General features: G+C 44.2%; 2 protein-coding genes across 5 annotated transcripts in view; one reads left to right on the forward strand and one right to left on the reverse strand.

The window, feature by feature from the left end:
• Nucleotides 1-10,379, reverse strand: part of UBXN6 (UBX domain protein 6) — a 31,432-nt gene extending 21,053 nt beyond the window's left edge. The window contains exon 1 of one of the 4 annotated variants that reach the window (XM_026688864.2): nt 10,155-10,379. In XM_026688864.2, the coding sequence (XP_026544649.2) occupies nt 10,155-10,237 (83 nt within the window). In that variant the 5' untranslated portion in view covers nt 10,238-10,379. Of the gene's footprint in view, nt 1-9,227; nt 9,363-10,154 lie in introns of those variants that run through there. The other 3 variants (XM_087951825.1, XM_087951801.1, XM_087951818.1) reach the window with 3 other exon arrangements.
• A 5,245-nt stretch (nt 10,380-15,624) lies between these two features.
• HDGFL2 (HDGF like 2) overlaps nt 15,625-20,433 on the forward strand; it is a 47,287-nt gene continuing 42,478 nt past the window's right edge. The window contains 1 exon segment of the mRNA XM_087951766.1: nt 15,625-15,785. Within this exon segment, the coding sequence (XP_087807892.1) occupies nt 15,714-15,785 (72 nt within the window). The 5' untranslated portion in view covers nt 15,625-15,713.

A 20,433-nucleotide genomic window follows, 5' to 3' on the forward strand; every position in this document is an offset into this window, starting at 1 on the left:
CTGGGACTACCTGTACAACCATTTCCATTCCCCCTCCTTCTACGGCATTGAGAAAAGATCCTCGCTTTACCATCCATCGAGGAAATAATTCAAAATAAATAAAAAAATATGTCCCATTGTATCTCTGCTAATGCAGGACGACGTCTCCTCCTCCTTCAGCGAAGAAGAAGGGGACGTTCAGCAGATCCACCAGAAGGAAAATCTTTGAAGGGGTTCAGAGCCCCAACAAGGGTTCAAACCCTCCACACTGTCCACAAGACAACAATGTTGTTGTTACTGGCCTCCCACTCATGGATTATCTCTTTTGCCCCAAAGTTCAGCAAAAACCAGAGCTTGAAAACTATCTTGACAGAGGCCAAGCCAAGCTCAAAAACGCTACATAATTCCTGGAGTGCCTGGCAATCAGCCATCAACAGGCACACAGAGATAAACAACAGCTACACACCATTGGAAAGAGAGTCAAACAGCTAAAAAGGAAGCAAAAAAGACCAAGGCGCCCTTCTCACCAGCAATCAACACCCAAATAAGCAAGATTGCACACCAAGATTCATACTGGAATCAACAGTCAAGCAGTAAACACCCCAAAGAACTACCAACTCAATCAAGCCGCAAACAACAGCCTAGTCAAGATCTGCCAAGGACACTCCCACCAACATTGATAAAGTAAGCCACTGGCATATAAACAGAGAGCGCGCTCCTTTCTTCTATAGCATGCATTACGTTGCCTAGTCGGGTCGTGAAACGTCTGCAAGAAAACCTCCAAGCTCAGAGAGCGCACCAAGGATCCCACGGTCGTTGTCTCCCCTTCCTCCTCCTCCACTTCACAGAGCACACTCCCTTCTAGCACTGATTATGTTACCTAGCCAGGTCGTGAAAAATCCGCAAGGAAACAACCAAGCTCAGAGGGCACCAAAGACCCCCTCGGTTCAATCCTGAGCTATAAATATTCTCCTTTCAGGGAAAACCCGGTGGGAGAACTCCATGATATGGGGCTGAATTCTCCATTTCCCTTCCCTTTTTCATAGTCCGTGGACTGCGGCATGCCAGAAACTGGGCTGCGCAAACAAGCCCCATCTGTGGGATGCAGGAAGCAGATGAAACCACACCGGTGCACGGGAAAAAAACCTCCCTCCATGGAACTGGTCCCTGGTGCTCAAAAGGCTGGAGGCCACTGCCATACTCCTCCTCGTCTTCCTCCTCCCCCTTTCTCCTTCTCCTTCTTTCTTTGTCCTCCTCTTTGTAAACCCCAACCCTTTTCCCTTGCACTGAGGATGTTCCCTACTTTGGGTCACGAAACGTCTGCAAGGAAACAACCAAGCTCAGAGTGCAGCACCAAGGACCCCTCTAGTTCAACCCTGAGCTACAAAGACCCCACTTGGGGGTGCTGCATCCAGTTCTGGTCACCAGCATGTTTAAAAAAGGATATTGAGACTCTGGAAAGAGTGCAGAGAAGAGCAACCAAGGTGATTAGGGGGCTGGAGGCTAAAACATACAAAGAACAGGAACTGGGTATGTCTAGTTTAATGAAAAGGAGGACTAGGGGAGACATGATAGCAGCTTTCCCATATCTGAGGGGCTCCTGTTAGGAATATAAGTCACCTAACAGGTATTTGGGTTAGAAATATATAAACCAGGATAAACATTTTGGTACTATATCTTTAAGGGAATGCAAGAGCATGCAATTGGGTGTGGTTTCTCAAACAGCCATAAGATGGAGCCAGAAACCTGAGTTGTTTCAGTCTTAGTCTCAGAAGAGTGTGTGTCTGAGTGAGTATCTCTGTTTCCTTCTGTTGGAAAGTATTGCCGTTGCTCCATTTCTTCTAATTGACTGATAGTACTGGATTTAACGTAAGTCTGATACTGAACTGTTTTTGACACTGGAATTTGATATTTGGATTATCCCTGGATTGAAAACTGACTGGTTTTACCTGTGAATGATTTTGGACTGCCTATTTTGGACTTTGCTTAAAAGTTTCTGGAAGTAAAAACCTACATTTACTGTACAGTGTATCTGTGTGCTCTGTGTGTATTATTCAAACACTTCTCTCAAATACGTCTCCCTGTATGCGCTCATTCTCCTAACGGGGAATTACCTCAACACTGGTTATGGGCCCAGGCCATACCAGGCTCAGATAACTGAGAGTTAGTGTGAATGCACAGTACTGTATACAGACAGCTGTTTACTGTTTAATTGTGGTTTACTATCCTGGTAAAGATGGCACAAGACACTTCAACAAGTCTATCACTCATAACCCGGTTGGATGGAACAAACTATGTTTCCTGGTCTGTGAAGTGCAGTCTACTTCTGCGCAGAGAAGGTTTATGGAATGTAGTTCAAGATCCACCAGATGTAAATGCTTGGGATCCAGAAAATGAGGATGATGCCAAGAAGCTTGCTGACTTTAAACAGAACAACGAACGAGCTCTTTGTATAATTGGACTAACACTGAGTGACCAGCAGCTAGTCCATATTCGTGGAGAAGAGTCTGCTGCTAGGTGTTGGGAGAATCTGAAGAGGATTTAGGTTCGTGACAGTGTAGGTGCACACATACATCTTACACGTAAACTGTTTAGAGCACATCTTCTGAAAGGTGGAGATATGTTAGCTCATTTAAACTTCATGAAAAGAACTTTTCAAGAGCTACATGAAAAAGAACTGATATTTTCAGAGCTGCATCAAGTTTACATCATTCTTTCCTCATTGGATGAAAGTTATGATGATTATGTATCTTCACTGGAAGTCCTGCCCAGAGATAAACTGACATTGACTGAAATAACTGGAAGGTTGTTAGAAGAAGCAAGAAGACGACTGGATAGGGACCAAATGAGGAAGGAACAACCACAAGAAGAGGATTTATCTTCAACTGCCTATACTGTTAGGAAATGTTTTTCTTGTGGGGCTAGGGGACATATAGCTAAATTCTGTAAGAAAAGAAAAGGACAGATTACTGGCAAACACCAGAAGGCTAAGAAGAATGTTAGTTTAGCTATGTCTAGCAATTCACCTGTAAACCATGATTTGTGGGTTGTTGATAGTGGAGCATCGCAATGCATTACTAAAGATAGAAACAGGTTTGTAAAGATATCCACAAGTAAACAGCATGTATCATTGGCAAATGGATGGAAGATGAAAGCATCAGGTGAAGGTACTGCATATTGTTCTTGTATAAACGAACATTTAACTAAGTTATATGTACCTAAACTGAAATTTAATTTGTTATCAGTAAGGACTTTAGTTAATCTTGGTTATGTAGTAACCTTTAGGGGAGATAACTGTATAACAGAGAAAGAGGGTAAAAGTGTTACTGCTACATTAGAGAATGATTTATATGTGATACATGATGACCAGCTGAAGATGGCTAACTCAGTTTATAACAATGTTAAGTCACATGATGAATGTATACATTTACTTTATAGACATCTAGGGAAGGATCCCAACCTTTTCGACGCCGCGCCCGGTTCCGACATCAGCTGGCGCCGCAGCCCGGTATCAAGGCGTCAACTGGGCGCCGCCATCTTTTTATGACGAAAAGGCGCTTCCGGTGACGTCATCACCGAAGCGCTGTTTACGCCATAAAAGATGGCGGCAGCTTCTGGTGAGCTTTTTCGGTAGAAATGGCTTTCTACCCGGAAAGCTCACCGAACGCTGGCGCCGCCATCTTTTGATGTGAAACAGCGCCCGTGAGCTTTCTACCCGGAAAAGCTCACCAGAAGCGCTTTTTACCAAAAAAGATGGCGGCGCCCAGCAACCAGCGGCCCGGTAAGGGTTGTTCCGCGGCCCGGTACCGGTCCGCGGACCGGCGTTGGGGACCCCTGATCTAGGGCACATTAATTTCAAAATGCTCAAACAAACTTTTGAATTGTCAGAGGGAGTAAAAGTGAAACCTTGTAGCAAGTATTTACACTGTAATGCTTGTAGTCAAGAAAAGAGTAAGGTTACTCCAGCAAACAGACTAAATGGGTTTAAGACCAAAGAACCTTTAGAGGTTGTTTTTGCTGACATAATTGGTCCTAAGAAACCAAGTTTAGGAGGTGCCTGTTATATTTTGAGTATTATGAACCATTACTCATGATACGGTTTCTGCTATCTGATGAAAAACAAAACAGAAACATTCCAACATTTCTTTAACTGGCTAAGGTTTGCTGAGAGAAAAATGAAAAGTAAAGTAATTACTTTAATTACTGATAATGGGACTGAATTTGTTAACAAAAGATTCCAAACAATGTTGAAATTGGCTGGTGTTGAGCATAAACGTTCTGCACCTTACAGACCACAACATAACTCGTTTATAGAACGAAGGGAGCAAACATTACAAGCCATGCCTTGCACTATGTTATCTGATTCAGGTTTACCTGAAACATTGTGGGGTGAAGCCATAATGTGTAGTTGGCATGGCAGAAAACCAAATTTAAGTTACCTACACACATTTGGAGCTCCAGCATGGATGCATACTCCCTCACAAGTAAGACTGAAAGGGCAACATAGAGCTAGGAAATTATTTTTTGTGGGTTATGAGGCCAACCATAGATCATTTAGATTCTGGGATCAAGGCAGAGCTCATGTTTATTGTAGTGCTAGTGCAAAATTTCTAGAGCACGTTGGGTGGGATAAACTGGAACAGGAATCCAGCAATGATATTATTATTGACACCCAAATAGCCCCTAAAGATGATATCAGTAAACAACAAATAGCCATTAAAGAGGAAGAACAGGAAGAAGTAGTAGAACAGGCACAGGAAGAGGTAGAAGAACAGGAGCAGGTGGCACAGGAAAGTCCACCAGTAAGCCCTGTATTACCAAGACGTTCAACCCGTGTAACACGACCACCTGATAGATATCAGGCTAGTGTTGTATGCCAAGTGAATACAGTTCCAAGTAACTATAGTGAACTAAAACTGTATCCTGCTAAGGATCAGGCTGCTTGGCAGAAAGCAATGGATAAGGAACTGGAATCATTAAAAAGACTGGAGGTATACAAAAATGTTAAGTTACCACCAGGTAAACATGCCATAGGATGTAAATGGATATATAAACTTAAGACAGGTGTGGGTGGGACTGTTACCCATAAAGCTAGGTTAGTAGCACAAGGGTTTAATCAGACAGCAAATAACTATGATGAGGTGTTTGCACCTAGTCTGAAGGCTACCACATTAAGGGCGGCATTAGTGTGGGCAGCTAAAGAGAAATACATTGTAAATCATTTGGATGTAGAGACAGCATATCTGCATGCACCGTTGCAACACACTATATATTTAAAGAAACCTTCAGGTATTACAAATGATAATACAAATGATTGCTGGAAATTGAAAAAGAGTCTTTATGGTTTGAAGCAATCAGGAAATGAGTGGAACCAATGTATAGTTAAAGAATTAACTAAGATAGGTTTTGTAGCTGGCATGGCTGATCCATGTTTGTTTAAAAAGGAAAGTAATGGTATAGTGTCATTATTGTTATTATTTACTGATGACATAGCATTAATCACCAAAACTGAACAAGAAGCTACTGAGATAATTTCACTATTGGAAAAGAAATTTAAGATAAAACAGTTAGGAGAAATCAAACATTATCTTGGTTTAAAGATAGATAGAACTAGAGGAGGATACAAGATCTCACAAGCAGAGAAAATTAACCAATTACATTTATCAGTCTTTGATTGGTAGTTTATCTTATCTCAGTAATTGGTCAAGGCCAGATATTGCATACAGTGTTAATCAATTAGCGAGATTTAACGCTGAGCCAACTGAAAGGCACTGGCAAGTTACTAAACGTGTGTTAAGACAGGGGTCCTCAACCACCGGCCGCGGACCGGACCGGGCCGCGGAGCACTCTCTACCGGGCCGCAAAGAATTTTTTTAAAAAATGGCAGCTTTCTTCACCTTCGGTGAATGCTGCTGGGATCGGGATCAAGGACACAAATGAAAGAAGAGGAGGGAGGAAGCAACCGAAGCCTGTCCTTCTCTCTGGGTCAGCTCTCTCAGTCGCTCTCGCTCCTCCACCAGCACAGGAAGAAACTGCTTCAAAGCCGGGGGCTTTTCCTGTCACCGCAGCTTCCCGAAGCGCCCGTTTCTCCCCACCCCCACCCGTCCACTCGCCCGCTCTGCCTGCCTGCCTTCGTTAATGGTTGAATCGAACAGCTTCGGCTGAGTAAAAGAGGCGAATAGTTATTATTCTCAGCCGAAGCTGCTCCCAAACAACCAGAAACTAAGGCAGGCAGGCAGGCAGGCAGAACGGGACACTGTGGATTGAAGCGCGCGGGGGGCGGGTGGGAGTGGGGGTGAAACGGGCGCTTGAATAGCTGCGGCGACAGGAAAAGCCCCCCGCTTCTTTGAAGCAGTTTCTTCCTTGGATGGTGGAGCAGCGAGAGAGCGAAGCCTCCTTCTTCTCTTCTCCCTTCTCCACCCCCCGCTCCCGGTCCTTGCAAAAATTTTCTGCTTGAAACCGGTCCCTGGTACAAAAAAGGTTGGGGACCACTGTGTTAAGATATCTGAAACAAACAATGCATTATGCATTGTATTTGGAGCCTAAAGATGAACTGAATTTGACCGCATATGCTGATGCAAGTTTTGCTACAGACATAAATACATGAAAATCTACATCGGGTACTGCTGTATTATTTGGGAAAAGCCTTGATTGGATGGAGGTCTATTAGACAGAAACATCTAAGTTTGTCAACAATGGAGGCTGAATTCTCATGTTTGTCTTTACTATGTACAGATTTAGTTTTGTATAAGCAATTATTAATTGATATGGGAATTAATGTAACAGATTCTATTGTAGTTTACGAAGATAACCAATCAGCAATACAGATGGCTTCAAATATTGCTGTTAAAACAAGAACGAAACACACAGATTTAAGATATTTAAATGTGAGACAATGTGTGCAAAGTAAGATGATTAAGCTGGAATACTGTATGTCAGAAAACAATATAGCAGATCATTTTACAAAGGCCCAAGGCTCTATAAAGCATAAGGCTAGCTGTGAAGATTATGGACTTAGAATGTAAGGTTGTATATATTATCTTACCCAAAAGGGGAGAATGTTAGGAATATAAGTCACCTAACAGGTATTTGGGTTAGAAATATATAAACCAGGATAAACATTTTAGTACTATATCTTTAAGGGAATGCAAGAGCATGCAATTGGGTGTGGTTTCTCAAACAGCCATAAGATGGAGCCAGAAACCTGGGTTGTTTCAGTCTTAGTCTCAGAAGAGAGTGTGTCTGAGTGAGTATCTCTGTTTCCTTCTGTTGGAAAGTATTGCCGTTGCTCCATTTCTTCTAATTGACTGATATTACTGGATTTAATGTAAGTCTGATACTGAACTGTTTTTGACACTGGAATTTGATATTTGGATTATCCCTGGATTGAAAACTGACTGGTTTTACCTGTGAATGACTTTGGACTGCCTATTTTGGACTTTGCTTAACGTTTCTGGAAGTAAAAACCTACATTTACTGTACAGTGTATCTGTGTGCTCTGTGTGTGTATTATTCCAACACTTCTCTCAAATACGTCTCCCTGTATGTGCTTATTCTCCTAACGGGGAATTAGCTCAACAGCTCCTACAAAGAGGAGGGGGTCCATAGCACCAGAAGGCAGGACAAGAAGCAACGGATGGAAATTGTTACCAAGGAGAGAACCAACTTGGAATTAAAGAGAAACTTCCTAACAGTGAGAACAATTAACCAATGGGACAGCTTACCACCAGAAGTTGGAGGTTTTTAAGAAGAGATTGGATAGCCGTTTATCTAAAATGGTTATAGGGTTCTCCTGCTGGAGCAGGGGGTTGGACTAGAAGACCTCCAAGGTCCTTTCCAACTCTATTATTAGTCTATTCCAAAGAGAAAAGGATACAAACCTATTCATATAGAGGGGGTAGTCCCAGGCAAATCACAGGACACTTTCCAGTAACAAATGCAAAGAAATGAACTGAATCACATTGGGGCCCGTGGCTCATTCTGACATACCCAAGCTCAGCAAACAAGCCAATGCAATGTGTGCCCTCCCCGGTGTCACACCTCTCCCTACAGCATCATAAAGGGCCACCCTGTGCAGTCTAGTTTTAAATTCCTAGCAACCCAACACGCCAGCTGGCTTTCTGTCCTCCTTCATAAGAGGAGGCCACTTACCAGCATATTCAGGGTCCTGCGTCCCAAAGAGCAGGGATCCCCAACCTTTTCGACGCCGCGGCCCGGTTCCGGCGTCAGCTGGCGCCGGCGCCCGTTCCGGCATCAGCTGGGCGCCGCCATCTTTTTGACGAAAATCACTTCCGTGACGCGTCGAGGATGATTTTGCGAAAATATGGCGGCGCCAGCGCTTCTGGTGAGCTTTTTCGGGTAGAAATGGCTTTCTACCGGAAAAGCTCACCAAGCTGGCGCCGCCATCTTTTTGATTTAAAAATTGCTTTTTTACCAAAAAGATGGCGGCGCCCAGCAACCAGCGCCCGGTAAGGCTTGTTCCGCGACCCGGTACCGGTCCGCGGACCGGCGGTTGGGGACCCCTGCCAAAGAGGAAGAGAAGATAGTCATCTCCCTCTCTCTCTCTCTCTCTCCCCAAATGATTCAATTAAAGTTTAGAAAGAGAAAAGATTAATACAAACTAAGGAAAAAAGAAAAAGAAAAAAAAAGAAATGGAGAGAGAACATACATAATATTCTTTCTTTCCACCTCCAACAATAACTGTGGGAATTGAGAGTAACCTAGCCGGCTATGGTGCCTAAGATAGGACTAGAACTCACCATCTCCTGGGGATTGGGCCAAAGTCACCCAGCCGGATTTCATTCCTTACAGTGGTACTAGAATTCCCAGCCTCCTGATGATTGGCCCAGTCACAAAGCTAGTTTTCATGGCTAAGATGAGACTAGGACACAATGTCTCCTGGTGATTGGCTCAAGTCACCCAGCTGACTTTCCTGTCTAAGAAGGGACTAGAATTCGCCATCACCTGGTGACTGGCCCAAAGTCACCCAGCTAGCTTCCATGCCTAAAGCAGGACTAGAACTCACTGTCTCCTGCTGATTGGCTAAAAGTCACTCCGCTGGCTTTCCTATCTAAGAGGGAACTAGAATTCACCATCTCCTAGTGATCAGCCCCAAATCCCCCCATACCATTTTTAGGCCTAAAGCGGGACCGGAAAGGTAGAAGCAGATGCAACAGGCACCTGTTACTCACCATGAATTCAAAAGTGAGAGAAGCCCATTCAGAGTTGCCAGATTTGGTTACTCTAACCTCATAATAAAACTCCAGGTAGTCCTCCATTTAACGACTGCCTCATTTTTAGCAACCATCCATAGTTGTGACGGGGATGAAGGCATAAACTTTACAACCCGGTCTAGCGGAAGGTCACCCTCCTGATTATCTTCACAGGTCTGTAAAGCACAGGAAAAGTGAAGTCGGTATCATAGGCGGAGCTGCATTTTAGTCAGCAACTTCTTCACTTAATGACCAAGTTTCCCATCCCAATTGTGGTTGCTAAATGAGCATTACCTGTAGCTTCAGCATTCATGACTTTGGGGCTTAACTCTGGCCTACCTCAAAGGACTAACTATTGTTATATTATGCATTTTATACATACATTTATTTATTTGTGTGTATTCTTTTCTTATTAACATTTGAGGGGAGAGGGAGAGAAAGAGACTGGTCATATTTTGATATTTCTAAATTTACTTCTAACCCCTATGGAGAGTTTGTCCCAAAAGTGTTTTTTCCTCCCCACCAAAAGGCAATTGAACTTTTTTTGGGGGGGAATTTTTTCTTCCCTCCCTTTTGCAAACGTTTCGCTTCTCCCACCCAAAGAAGCTTATTCAAAGTTCAGTTTTTACTTCTTTATGTCCGCCCAAGTGCAAATGGGAGTGAATGGGGTTGGGGTGACGGGGAAGGCAAACGAGGTCAGAACCAGAATCAGGGAGTGAGCTTCCAATCTGGGCGGTGGAGGGGTGGACTGGGTGACCTCAAGGGGTCCCTCCACCCTTTCCTAGAACAATCCTTCCCCTCCGTCCCCTTAATCCTTTTTTTTTTTTTACTCCGTCCCCCCCAATCTGTAGTTGGAAGGACCGCAACTCCCAGGGCTGGGAAAGGAGGGAGCGTCGCGGGCGCCAGGTTGGGGAACCAAACGGGACCTTCCCTCTGTTTAGAGTGGGGACGGGGGGCGGTTACCTAGGCGACTCGGTGAGTTTCTGGCCCGGGCCGGCCGTCTTGAACTTCAAATCCGCTTTAATCTCCTGGAAAAACTTCTTCATGGCCGCCTCCCGCCAGCGACCTCCGAAGCCCACCCGAAACAAGCGCAACCCGGCCCCGAAACGGCAAGCGGGCGGCTGGGCGAGTAAAATAACAGGAGGCGGCGGAAGCAGCAGCAGCAGCAGCAGCAGCAAAAAAACAGGAAACGGAAGCCGCTAATGTAGCTTCCGATCACGTGCCGCCGCCGCCGCCGCTTCTGACGCCATCTTAAGGAGCAATTTCGCGGCCGAGCCCAAAACAGTCCACCTGGCGCTCTAGGCAGGAGGAGGTCCGTTTCTATGATTTTCCAATAAAGCTTATTTTTAAGGTGACCAACTTTTTTTACAATGAAAAGGAGGACGCAAATAAATGGAAGAAGAAAAAAAAAAAAGCCACTTGCGCGCGGTGCACTCTCTCCAAACAATTCTCCTGTGTGGAGCTTGTCTCGCCTGCACTGTACCGAGCCTTCATGTCAAATACGTCAGATCACACACAAGGGATTGGATCGGCATCGATCCAAATACGGAGATTTCCAGATTAGTTTTCAAATATCACAAAGGAGGACATGCAGGAGGACACTTTTTGTGGGAGGACAGAACTTACAAAAGGAGGACTGTCCTCCCTAAAGGAGGACGGTTGGTCACCTTGCTTATTTAAAAACAGCAAAGAAAGCACTGGGCGTATTTTATTTTTAACTCCTTTCTTTTCCCGTTCTGTTTTTATTGGGTGAAACGTAACCCAAGACGGCCAACGTAACATAGTATTCCTCCTTCTTCCTATTTTCCCCATAACGACAACCCTGTGTGGTACGCCGGGCTCAGAGAGAGGGACTAGCCCAAAGTCACCCAGCTGGCTTTCATGCTTCAAGCAGGACTAGACTTTCCGGGCCAATATTTTAACCACTACACATAGTCCTCGACTTACAACCGTTCATTTAGTGACCAAACTTACAACGGCACTGAAAAAAGTGTCGTATGACCGTTTTTCACACTTATGACGGTTGTAGCATCCCCGGATCATGTGATCAAAATTTGGACACTTGGCAATTGGTTCATACTGTGGAAAGGGAACTTCACGAGGACAGTGGTGTCACCCAAGCAGGAAAAGCCCAAAGGGAACATCAAGCCAGCCATAAAACAAACTTGCATAGGAAAAGGAATCAAATAAAAGGTATTAAAGAAGCCCCTTAGACAAAAGCCCAAATAATTAAGAAAACTAAGGAAACAAGAAAAGAAAACCCTTCCAAATCAGCAAAACAAACAGACAAAAGACATAAAATATATTGCAAAGGAGACAGACAGGAGATTGCCACAAAACAAATATAAGAAACCATTAAGCAAAAAAAGACTTGGATGAAACTGATAATCCAATCAAACCACCCTGCGGAGTTTACCCTCCGGCAGAAATGAAACAACCCCTGACAGGATTTAAAACATTAAGAAATACAAACACAAGCACACACACACAAAAGGAGAAAAGATATAAAAAATCAGGGGCTTATCATACAAAGCTAGCTAGCCCCAGGAACGCAGACTTCTTGCTATCTCTCGCCTTCCTGAAAATAAAAAGATCCAGCTTTCAAGCAGTTGTCTGTATCCTTGCACCGGAGCTCTCCCAGCAGGAAAATCGAATCCTCAGAAGAAAGGCATTTTGACAGCCTTTCAACAATACTTACGACCATCACCTTTTGTGCCCTCCTTACAAGCAAAGTCAATGGGGAAGCCAGGTTCACTTCACAACTGCAATGGTTCCCTTAACAGCAGTGGCAAGAAAGTTTGTAAAATGGGACAACACTCTGCTTAACAAAATGTTTTACTTTGAAACATACGTTTTGGACTCCATTGTGTTCGTCACTCCAGGACTATCTGTATGTCAAAACTGGATAATTTCTTCGAATAGCAACCACAAATACATGGACAAGCTTCTGTTGCATGTTAAAACCCACCCCTCTCCTAGAGAAATGAAATATTTTAGGATATATTAAAAAGGCAGAAAAGGTTGACTCTTGCTGGATGATGATGTAATGAAGGGCAATACCTATTATGGCTCTATCTGGAGGAGGTAGGTCTTTGTTATGTAGAATAGACTGGCCGAGGCTTTAATGGCCCATTGACAAAGGGTGGGGTTGGGGGCTGAGTTTCTGCCTCTCTTGAGTTTCTACTTCTCTTTTAAGGGAAATAAACTCAGAGAGGCAGAAACTCAGCCCCCAACCCCACCCTTTGTCAATGGGCCATTAAAGCCTCGGCCAGTCTATTCTACATAACAAAGATCTACCTCCTCCAGATGGAGCCAAGCCTGGGACTACAAAGTTTTGCATGGCCCCATGGGAGTCTGACAACAAATCAGAACACAAGCTCAAATTCAAAGCCCAACAGAGGGCATAAAACCCAGGCGCTCTCAGCATCTTCTCTTCCCTTTTTCATCGCCCAAGAACTCCCAACGCATGTGATCCTGTCCACCATTAAACCATCTTTCCAAGCAACTTCCCTGATTGCAGAGTCTTTTTTCCCCCACTTGGAACTGAACCCAGAAGGATGTTTCTTCCAACACTTCTTAATTGCCCTGGGTGTGAGTCACTTATGCGTGAGTTGGGCGACTATAAAATTTGTTTTTAAGAAATAACATGATTGGATTCACATGCAGGTAGTCTTCGATGTACAACTGTTTGCTTAGCGACGATCGAAGTTACAAATGGCATTGCGAAAAAAAAGTGATTTTACACTTATGACCATTTTCACACTTATGACCATTGCAGCCTCCCCATGGTAATGTGATCAAAATTGAGACATTTGGCAACTGATTCCTGTTTATGACTTTTGCTGTGTCCCAGTGTCATGTGATCTCCCTTTGTGACCTTCTGACCAGCAGTGGGAAAGCCAGATTCACTTAACAATGAGTTTATTAACTTACCAACTGCAGTGTCTCACTTAACAACAGGAACTTTGGGCTCCATTTTGGTCGTAAGTGGAGGAAATCCATTTTCCCTTTTGTTATTTTCTCAATCCAGCTGCCCTTTTGCTGCTTCGTTTTAAAGAGGTATAAATAGGAAGAGGGGCAGCCGGGGGCTATGTGCGCAGATGCCAGTCTCCCAACGGGGCTTATTTGGTGCCCACCTGGCATGAGAGCCGAGGTTGGCTATTCCAATTTGTGTGCCAGGGCGACGGGCTCAGCCTGCAAACTGTAGCATATTTAACTAGGCCGTTTCCATCCAGAGGGAAGAAGAAGCCGGGAAAACCGGTTGGGCAATGTCAAAGATATTTCCTAGGCTTTGCTGGGCTTTGTTCTTCGTCTCCTTTGCCACCTCCTGGGTAAACAAAGGAAAATGTCCTTTCCACAGCCCAGAGCAAGTTTTGCTGTGGGTGTGGAGGCCACCAGGGGAAGCCATTATCAAATTCGCATCCTCAGGGTCTGTGAGCAGCAAGCCGGCTCCTGCTACGGATGTTAGTCAGGCCCCGATCATGGGCCAGGATTAACTGTCTGGTTTGGCTCTGCAACCCAACAAGACAGACGCAGACTTCAATGGATAATTAGAACTGCAGAAAAAACAATGGCTACCAACCTGCCTTCCATGGAGGGCCTGTATACTGCACGTGTCAAAAAGAGGGCTGTGAAAATATCTACAGATCCCTCACATCCTGGACATAAACTGTTTCAACTCCTACCCTCAAAACGAGGCTATAGAGCACTGCAAGCCAGAAAAACTAGACACAAGGACAGTTTTTCCCCGAACACCATCACTCTGCTAAACAAATAATTCCCTCAACACTGTCCAACTATTTACAAAGTCTGCACTACTATTATTATTAATTTTCTCATCACTCCTTATCACCCCTCCCCTCCCACTTGTGACTGTAGGACTGTAACTTTGTTGCTTGTATCCTTACGATTTTTATAGACTGTTTCCTAGTATGATTTGATGGCTTATTGTACCCTATGACTATCATTAAGTGTTGCATCTTATGATTCTTGACTCTTGACAAATGTATCTTTTCTTTTATGTACACTGAGAGCATTTGCACCAAGACAAATTCCTTGTGTGTCCAATCACACTTAGTCAATAAAGAATTCTATTCTATTCTATTCTATTCATTCTATTCTATTCTATTCTATTCTATTCTATTCTATTCTATTCTATTCTATTCTATTCCTATTCCTATTATTCTTCTCATCCTTCCTAGTACCTATCTCTTCCCACTTATGACTATAACCGTTGCTTGTATCTTTATACTTTATATTGTTTTGTTTCCTAGTATGCTTTGATTGCTTATTAGTAACCTATGACTATCATTAAATATTGTACCTTATGATTCTTGATGAATGTATTTTTTTTTCCTTTCCTTTTTGTACACTGAGAGCATATACACCAAAGACGAATTCCTTATGTGTGCAATCATACTTGGCCAATAAAGAATTCTATTCTATTCTATTACCTGGAGGCTGAACTACACCTCACATAATCCTCTGCCAGACTCAATTTAAGCACTAGAGGAGATAGGATCCACTCTTGCTGAAGCTATCAGGTTGGGGAAGGCAAGGCCTACACGCCCCACTTGGGGCAGAAAGAGTAGACTTCTCAGACTGGCCTGCCTTGCAGGGGTGTTGTGCCCAAGGGGCAGATGATTGCCCTCCTGCCCGCATGGGATCATACACCCGTTCCTTACAACTGACTGTGTGCCATAAGGTTTGGGTCAACTTTTAGCAGTCGCTCAGACACAACTAATCCTCGACTTACGATCACAACGGAGCCCAGAGTTTATGTTGCTAAGTGAGACATTTGTTAAGTGAGCTTTGCCCCCATTTTATGACTTGTTGTTAAGTGAATCACTGTGACACGGTTGTTAAGTGAATCTGGCTTCCCCCTTGACTTGGCTTGTCAGAAGATCGCGAAAGGGGATCATGTGACCGTCATAAATGTGAGTCAGTGGCCAAGCGTCCAAATTTCGATCATGTGATCCAATGGGATGCTGCAACGGTCGCTAAGTGTGAAAAAATGGTCAAAAGCCACTTTTTCTACTTGGAGCAGTCACTAAACAAGCTGTTGTAAATTGGGGACCACCTGTAGATTTTATTGAGGTTGAAAAAAAACCCTTCCAAAAACAAACCTTCTAAGCATGTGCAGAGTTCCTCCCAAGACGCCCCGCCCCCTCTATCCCTCCTTAAGCCCCGCCCTTTGCTCTCCCCCGCCTCTTCTAGCCAATCCCGTCTTCGCTCCCCGCAGCTGCTCCCAACCCCCTCCTCCTTTCCTTCCCTACGCGGCCTCCGATTGGTCGGCAGTCGGGGGGGGAGGGGAAAGCGCGAGGCGCGCGTGCCGCCACCCCGCCGGCCAATCATCCGCCTCAGCCGGGCGGCGTCGGCGTCGAAACGACACCGGGGCGGGCCAATGAGACGCCGCCAAGCGCGTGTCCCGCCTTCCTACCCCTACAGGCCGGCGGCCACGCCCCTCCCCGGTTGCCTGGCGAAGCCTGAGGCCTGGCCGGGGCCTGCTCGCCCGTCGCCGCGATGCCGCACGGCTTCAAAGCCGGAGACTTGGTGTTCGCCAAGATGAAGGGCTACCCGCACTGGCCGGCCCGGGTATGTGAGAAAGCCGCGAGGGTGACGGGCGGGAGGGGGAGGAGGGGCGGGCGGGGTGGGTGGCATGAGAAGAGCCGTCGCCTAGCAACCGCGCCCTCCCCCTCCCTCCCTCGTGGCGGGGGGGGCGTCTCCCCCGCCTCCCTCGGAGCGCACCCTCCACGTGACTCCATCACGGGGAGGGGGCAGGGAGCCCTGCTCTAATGGGGGGGCTCATCCTGTGGGCTCAGGAGGCTTGGCAGCTGGAGGGGAGGGGGTGAGTGGGGGGTTTCCTCCCCCTTTGCAACCCCTTTTCCTTTGCAAACCTTTTGCAAATCTGCAGGGCTCTCCTGCAAATCCCCTACCTTGGCATGCACATTTCAGTGCGGGGGGTGCAACGGGGAAAAGGCGTGCAAATGCACCCCTGCATCCTTTCGGCGTGCAATCTGGGTCTTGTTTTCGTGTAAGGATTGAAACAGAAAACAAAAAAAGCCGCCACCCCACCACCCACCCACCCCCGTGGGTATGCATGCAGGTGCAGGATACGGTTGCTTGCTCTTCTATAGCTGCAAGATACCTCTTCGACCGGTCCCTGCCATTGTGTGGATGCTTGTGTGGTTTATAGATGGTTTGCATATATGTGTGTGGGTGGGTGTATATGTATGTGTATATGTATGTGTATATATATGCAAACCACCTATAAACCGCATGCGCACACACATACATATATACATATACATATACATATACATATACATCTATATACATCTATATACATATACATATACATATACATACTCGTGACATATACATATACTATACTCTATACTATACTATACAGATAGCACATAGCTGAAGACATATATATATATATATATATCATCATATATATATATATATCCATCTTACGCGGAGAAAACCCGAAAAAAGATTAATCTGAGAACCTCAGAAAACAAAATGATATATATATATATATATATATATATATATATATATATATATATATATATATATATATATATATATATATATATATATATATATATATATATATATGTTTTCTGAGGTTCAGAACAGCTGGAGATTGAGTCTTGTGAAGATTCATCAGCAAGTTGCCTAGATCTCGCCATCTTCAGGCTGGTGCTGCTAGTGCACCAGATCCATACAAGATGGCGCAGTGGGACCTCAGAAAACAAATTATATATATATATATATATATATATATATATATATATATATATAATAGAAGATCCATATATATATATATATATATATATAGAGAGAGAGAGAGAGAGAGAGATGGAGAGATGTTTATATGCATGAACAGGTAGTCCTTTATATGTGTGTACAGGGTTACTAACTTATTAACTGTAGTGATTCACTTAACAACAAGGTCAAGAAATGTCCTAAAATGTTAAAACTCACTTAACAAATGTCTCACTTAACAGCAGAAATTTGGGACTAGGGTTGTGGTTGTAAGTCAAGGTCTACCTGTATGTGTGTGCATTAAATCCAATTTGGGGTAGCAATTAAGACACTGGCCTAGAAACTGGGAGACGGCGAATTCTAGTTCCGGCTTAGGCATAATGGGTGACTTGGCCAATCACCGGGAGATGGTGAATTCTAGTTCCGGCTTAGGCATGAAATCCAACTGGGTGGTTTGGGTCAATCATCAGGAGACGGTGAGTTCTAGTCCTGCCTTAGACACAAAAGCAACTGGGGGGATTTGAACCAGTCACCAGGAAATGGTGAGTTCTAGTTCCATCTTGGCATCAAAAGCAGCTGGGTGACTTTGGATCAGTTCCTCTCTGCCATCCCAGTACAGTACCTCACGGGATTGTTATGGGGAAAAATATTTATGGAGTATTTATGTTTGCCATCTTGACTTACCTGTACAGTAAGAAAGCCAGGATTAGAACGGTAGACTTTATATCGTATACTGTATAGACACACACACACACAAAATACATACAATATATGTGTATGGGGATCTTTGGTTATTCAGGTTTTCTCCCGCGTAAGATTGGAAGTATCTATCTAGGCAACGTTTCGATGAAGTCTCATTCATCATCTTCAGGCTTGTGTCTTCAGCTCTGTGCTTACTCTGAGAAGCACAGAGCCGAAGACACAAGCCTGAAGATGATAAATGAGACTTCATTGAAACGTGGCCTAGAGATACTTCCAATCTTACGCGGGAGAAAACCCGAATAACCAAAGATCCACATACAAATACCTGCGAGAACCTCAGAAAACAAATATATGTGTATGTATATACAGTCAGCATATGTCTCATTTAATGAAAAGAAGGCCTAGGGGAGACATGATAGCCGTGGTCCAATATTTGAGGGGCTGCCCCAGAGAAGAGGGAGTCAAGCTATTCTCCAAAGCACTGAAGGCAGGACAAGAATGGATGGATGGAAACTAATCAAGGAGAGAAGCAACCTAGAATTAAAGAGGAATTTCCTGACAATGAGGACAATTAACCAGTGGAGCAATTTGCTTTCAGAAGATGTGAATGATCCAACGCTGGAAATTTTTAAGAAGAGACTGGACAACATTTGTCTGAAATAGTACAGGGTTTTCCTGTCTGAGCAGGTGGTTGGATGGATGATCTCTTAAGGTCCCTTCCAAACTCTGTTTTCTGTTCTTAGAATATACATGATGTCCAACACTAAATAATAGCTGCAGGCTCCTCCTGGCCCAAGCATCAGGCCAATGTTGACCCTCACAAAATCCCAAGGGCTCCTCCTACTTGAGTGTGGAAGAGTTACCTGCCTCTGTGTCCATGGGTAGCATAGTCCATGGTCTTCTTATCAAAGACTTGTTGAGTTTCTCTTGCGTTACTCCACGATTTAATCCAGAGGAGCTAGGCTTGAGGGCTTGGGGAAACTTGTAGCTCTGTCGGTCTCCTGGCAGTTATATCTGAAGGGACCTTGGAGGTCTTCTAGGCTGACCCCTGCTGAAGCAGGAGACCCTGCACGATTCTGGACAAATGGATGTGCAATCTGTTTATCTGTTTTAATGTGTCCTCTGTGCCAAAGAAGGACAACAAGCCATCTTAGCTATTCTGTTCTTTGGCTGAAGAAAGGAAGCTGCAAAATGATTTTTTTTTTAAATAATAATCTTGTTTTTATCTGCTGGACTCCTCTGTTAGCCATCGCTTGAGCTGTAGGAAGGATTTCCCTGTTTCTAATCAAGATTTTGTGCTTGGGTTTTATTGACAATTATCCCTGCTGTCACATTCCATGAGATTTTCACAGGTGTGAGTTCAAATGCACATCCACGCTGTGTCTGCCCCATTTCTCTCTTCAAAGTCTGAAGCCACATAATCAATACAGTAATGGAAGCAATAAATAAATTAGCATATCTGTCCCTGAAATAACTATAGTTTTCTGAGTTTAAATATTTGCCATTTGATGGGATAGGCATCGAGCAAGAAATAGCATTAGGAAAAAAATCTGTCCTCTTGCACCCCCAGTTTGGTATAAATTTGGCCCTATAGGCTGGTTATTATTTTAAGTTTGCTTATTTTAAATTCCCACTCCTCCTAGCACTGATGATGTCACCTAGTTGGGTAATGAAACGTCTGCAAGAAAACCACGAAGCCCAGAGAGCACCAACGATCCCACAGTGTTTTAAGTTCTTTTGACGTTTGTATAAGAAGTTGCATTGGGAACAGCCTTAGGCTAGTATTTAGAATACAGAATAACAGTTGAATGGGATCTTGGAGGTCTTCTAGTCCAACCCATTGGTCAAGCAGCAGACCCAATGGTTGTCCAATCTCCTAAACATCTAAAAAAATCTCCTGAAGCGCCCACAATTTCAGGAGGCAAATTGTTCCACTGATCAATTGAACGATTGATGGATACCATCACTACTATTTTAAATTAAACTCATCTGACACACCTTGTCATACATTCAGCTCTTTCTTTCCTGCACCCAGAACCTGTCCTTTGTGGGTGGACTCTGCTTGCTACCTCTCTGGTTTGGTTGAGCATCCTTTAAAACACACATTTCCTGACGATTACTTCCTGGCTTAACTTCAAGCCATCCGCTCCATTCATTAGTCTGCTAATCGTCCCCGTCAAATGCTCCGTTTGCAGGCTAAATGTACTTTGCAGCCTTTCCCTGAATCTGAAGGAAGTGAATTTTATTGCTGTAGCGAGAGAGAGAGAAAAAAGAGTAATTCTTAGAAATTTGGGCTGGCTTGGAGGAGTCATGATTAGGATTTCTGCTCTGGAATCTCCTTGAGGATCTTTGTCAGCTAGTTCTGGGGGTTTTTTCCCCCCCTTTCATCCTTTTTTTGGAAAATAAGGACAATATGTGGTACTTTGCTCCATAGTAGTAACTCAGAGAGGGATCTTGCAGTCCTAGTGGACAACCATTTAAATATGAGCCAGCCGTGTGTGGCAGCTGCCAAAAAAGCCAACACAGTTCTAGGCTGCATCAACAGAGGATCAAGATCACCTGAAGTGTTGATACCGCTTTGCAAGGCCTTGGAAAGGCCACACATGGAATATTTGCATTCAGTTTTGGTCACCACGTTGTAAAAAAAAAGATGTTGAGACTCTAGAAAGAGTGCCGAGAAGAACAAAGAGGATTAGGGGACTGGAGGCTAAAACATGAAGAACGGTTGCAGGAACTGGGTATGTCTACTTTAATGAAAAGAAGG

The sequence above is a fragment of the Notechis scutatus genome, chromosome 1 (assembly GCF_049901735.1).
Source record: "Notechis scutatus isolate UNSWTSFEM ecotype Mainland chromosome 1, rNotScu1.2, whole genome shotgun sequence".
Lineage (NCBI taxonomy): Eukaryota > Metazoa > Chordata > Lepidosauria > Squamata > Elapidae > Notechis > Notechis scutatus.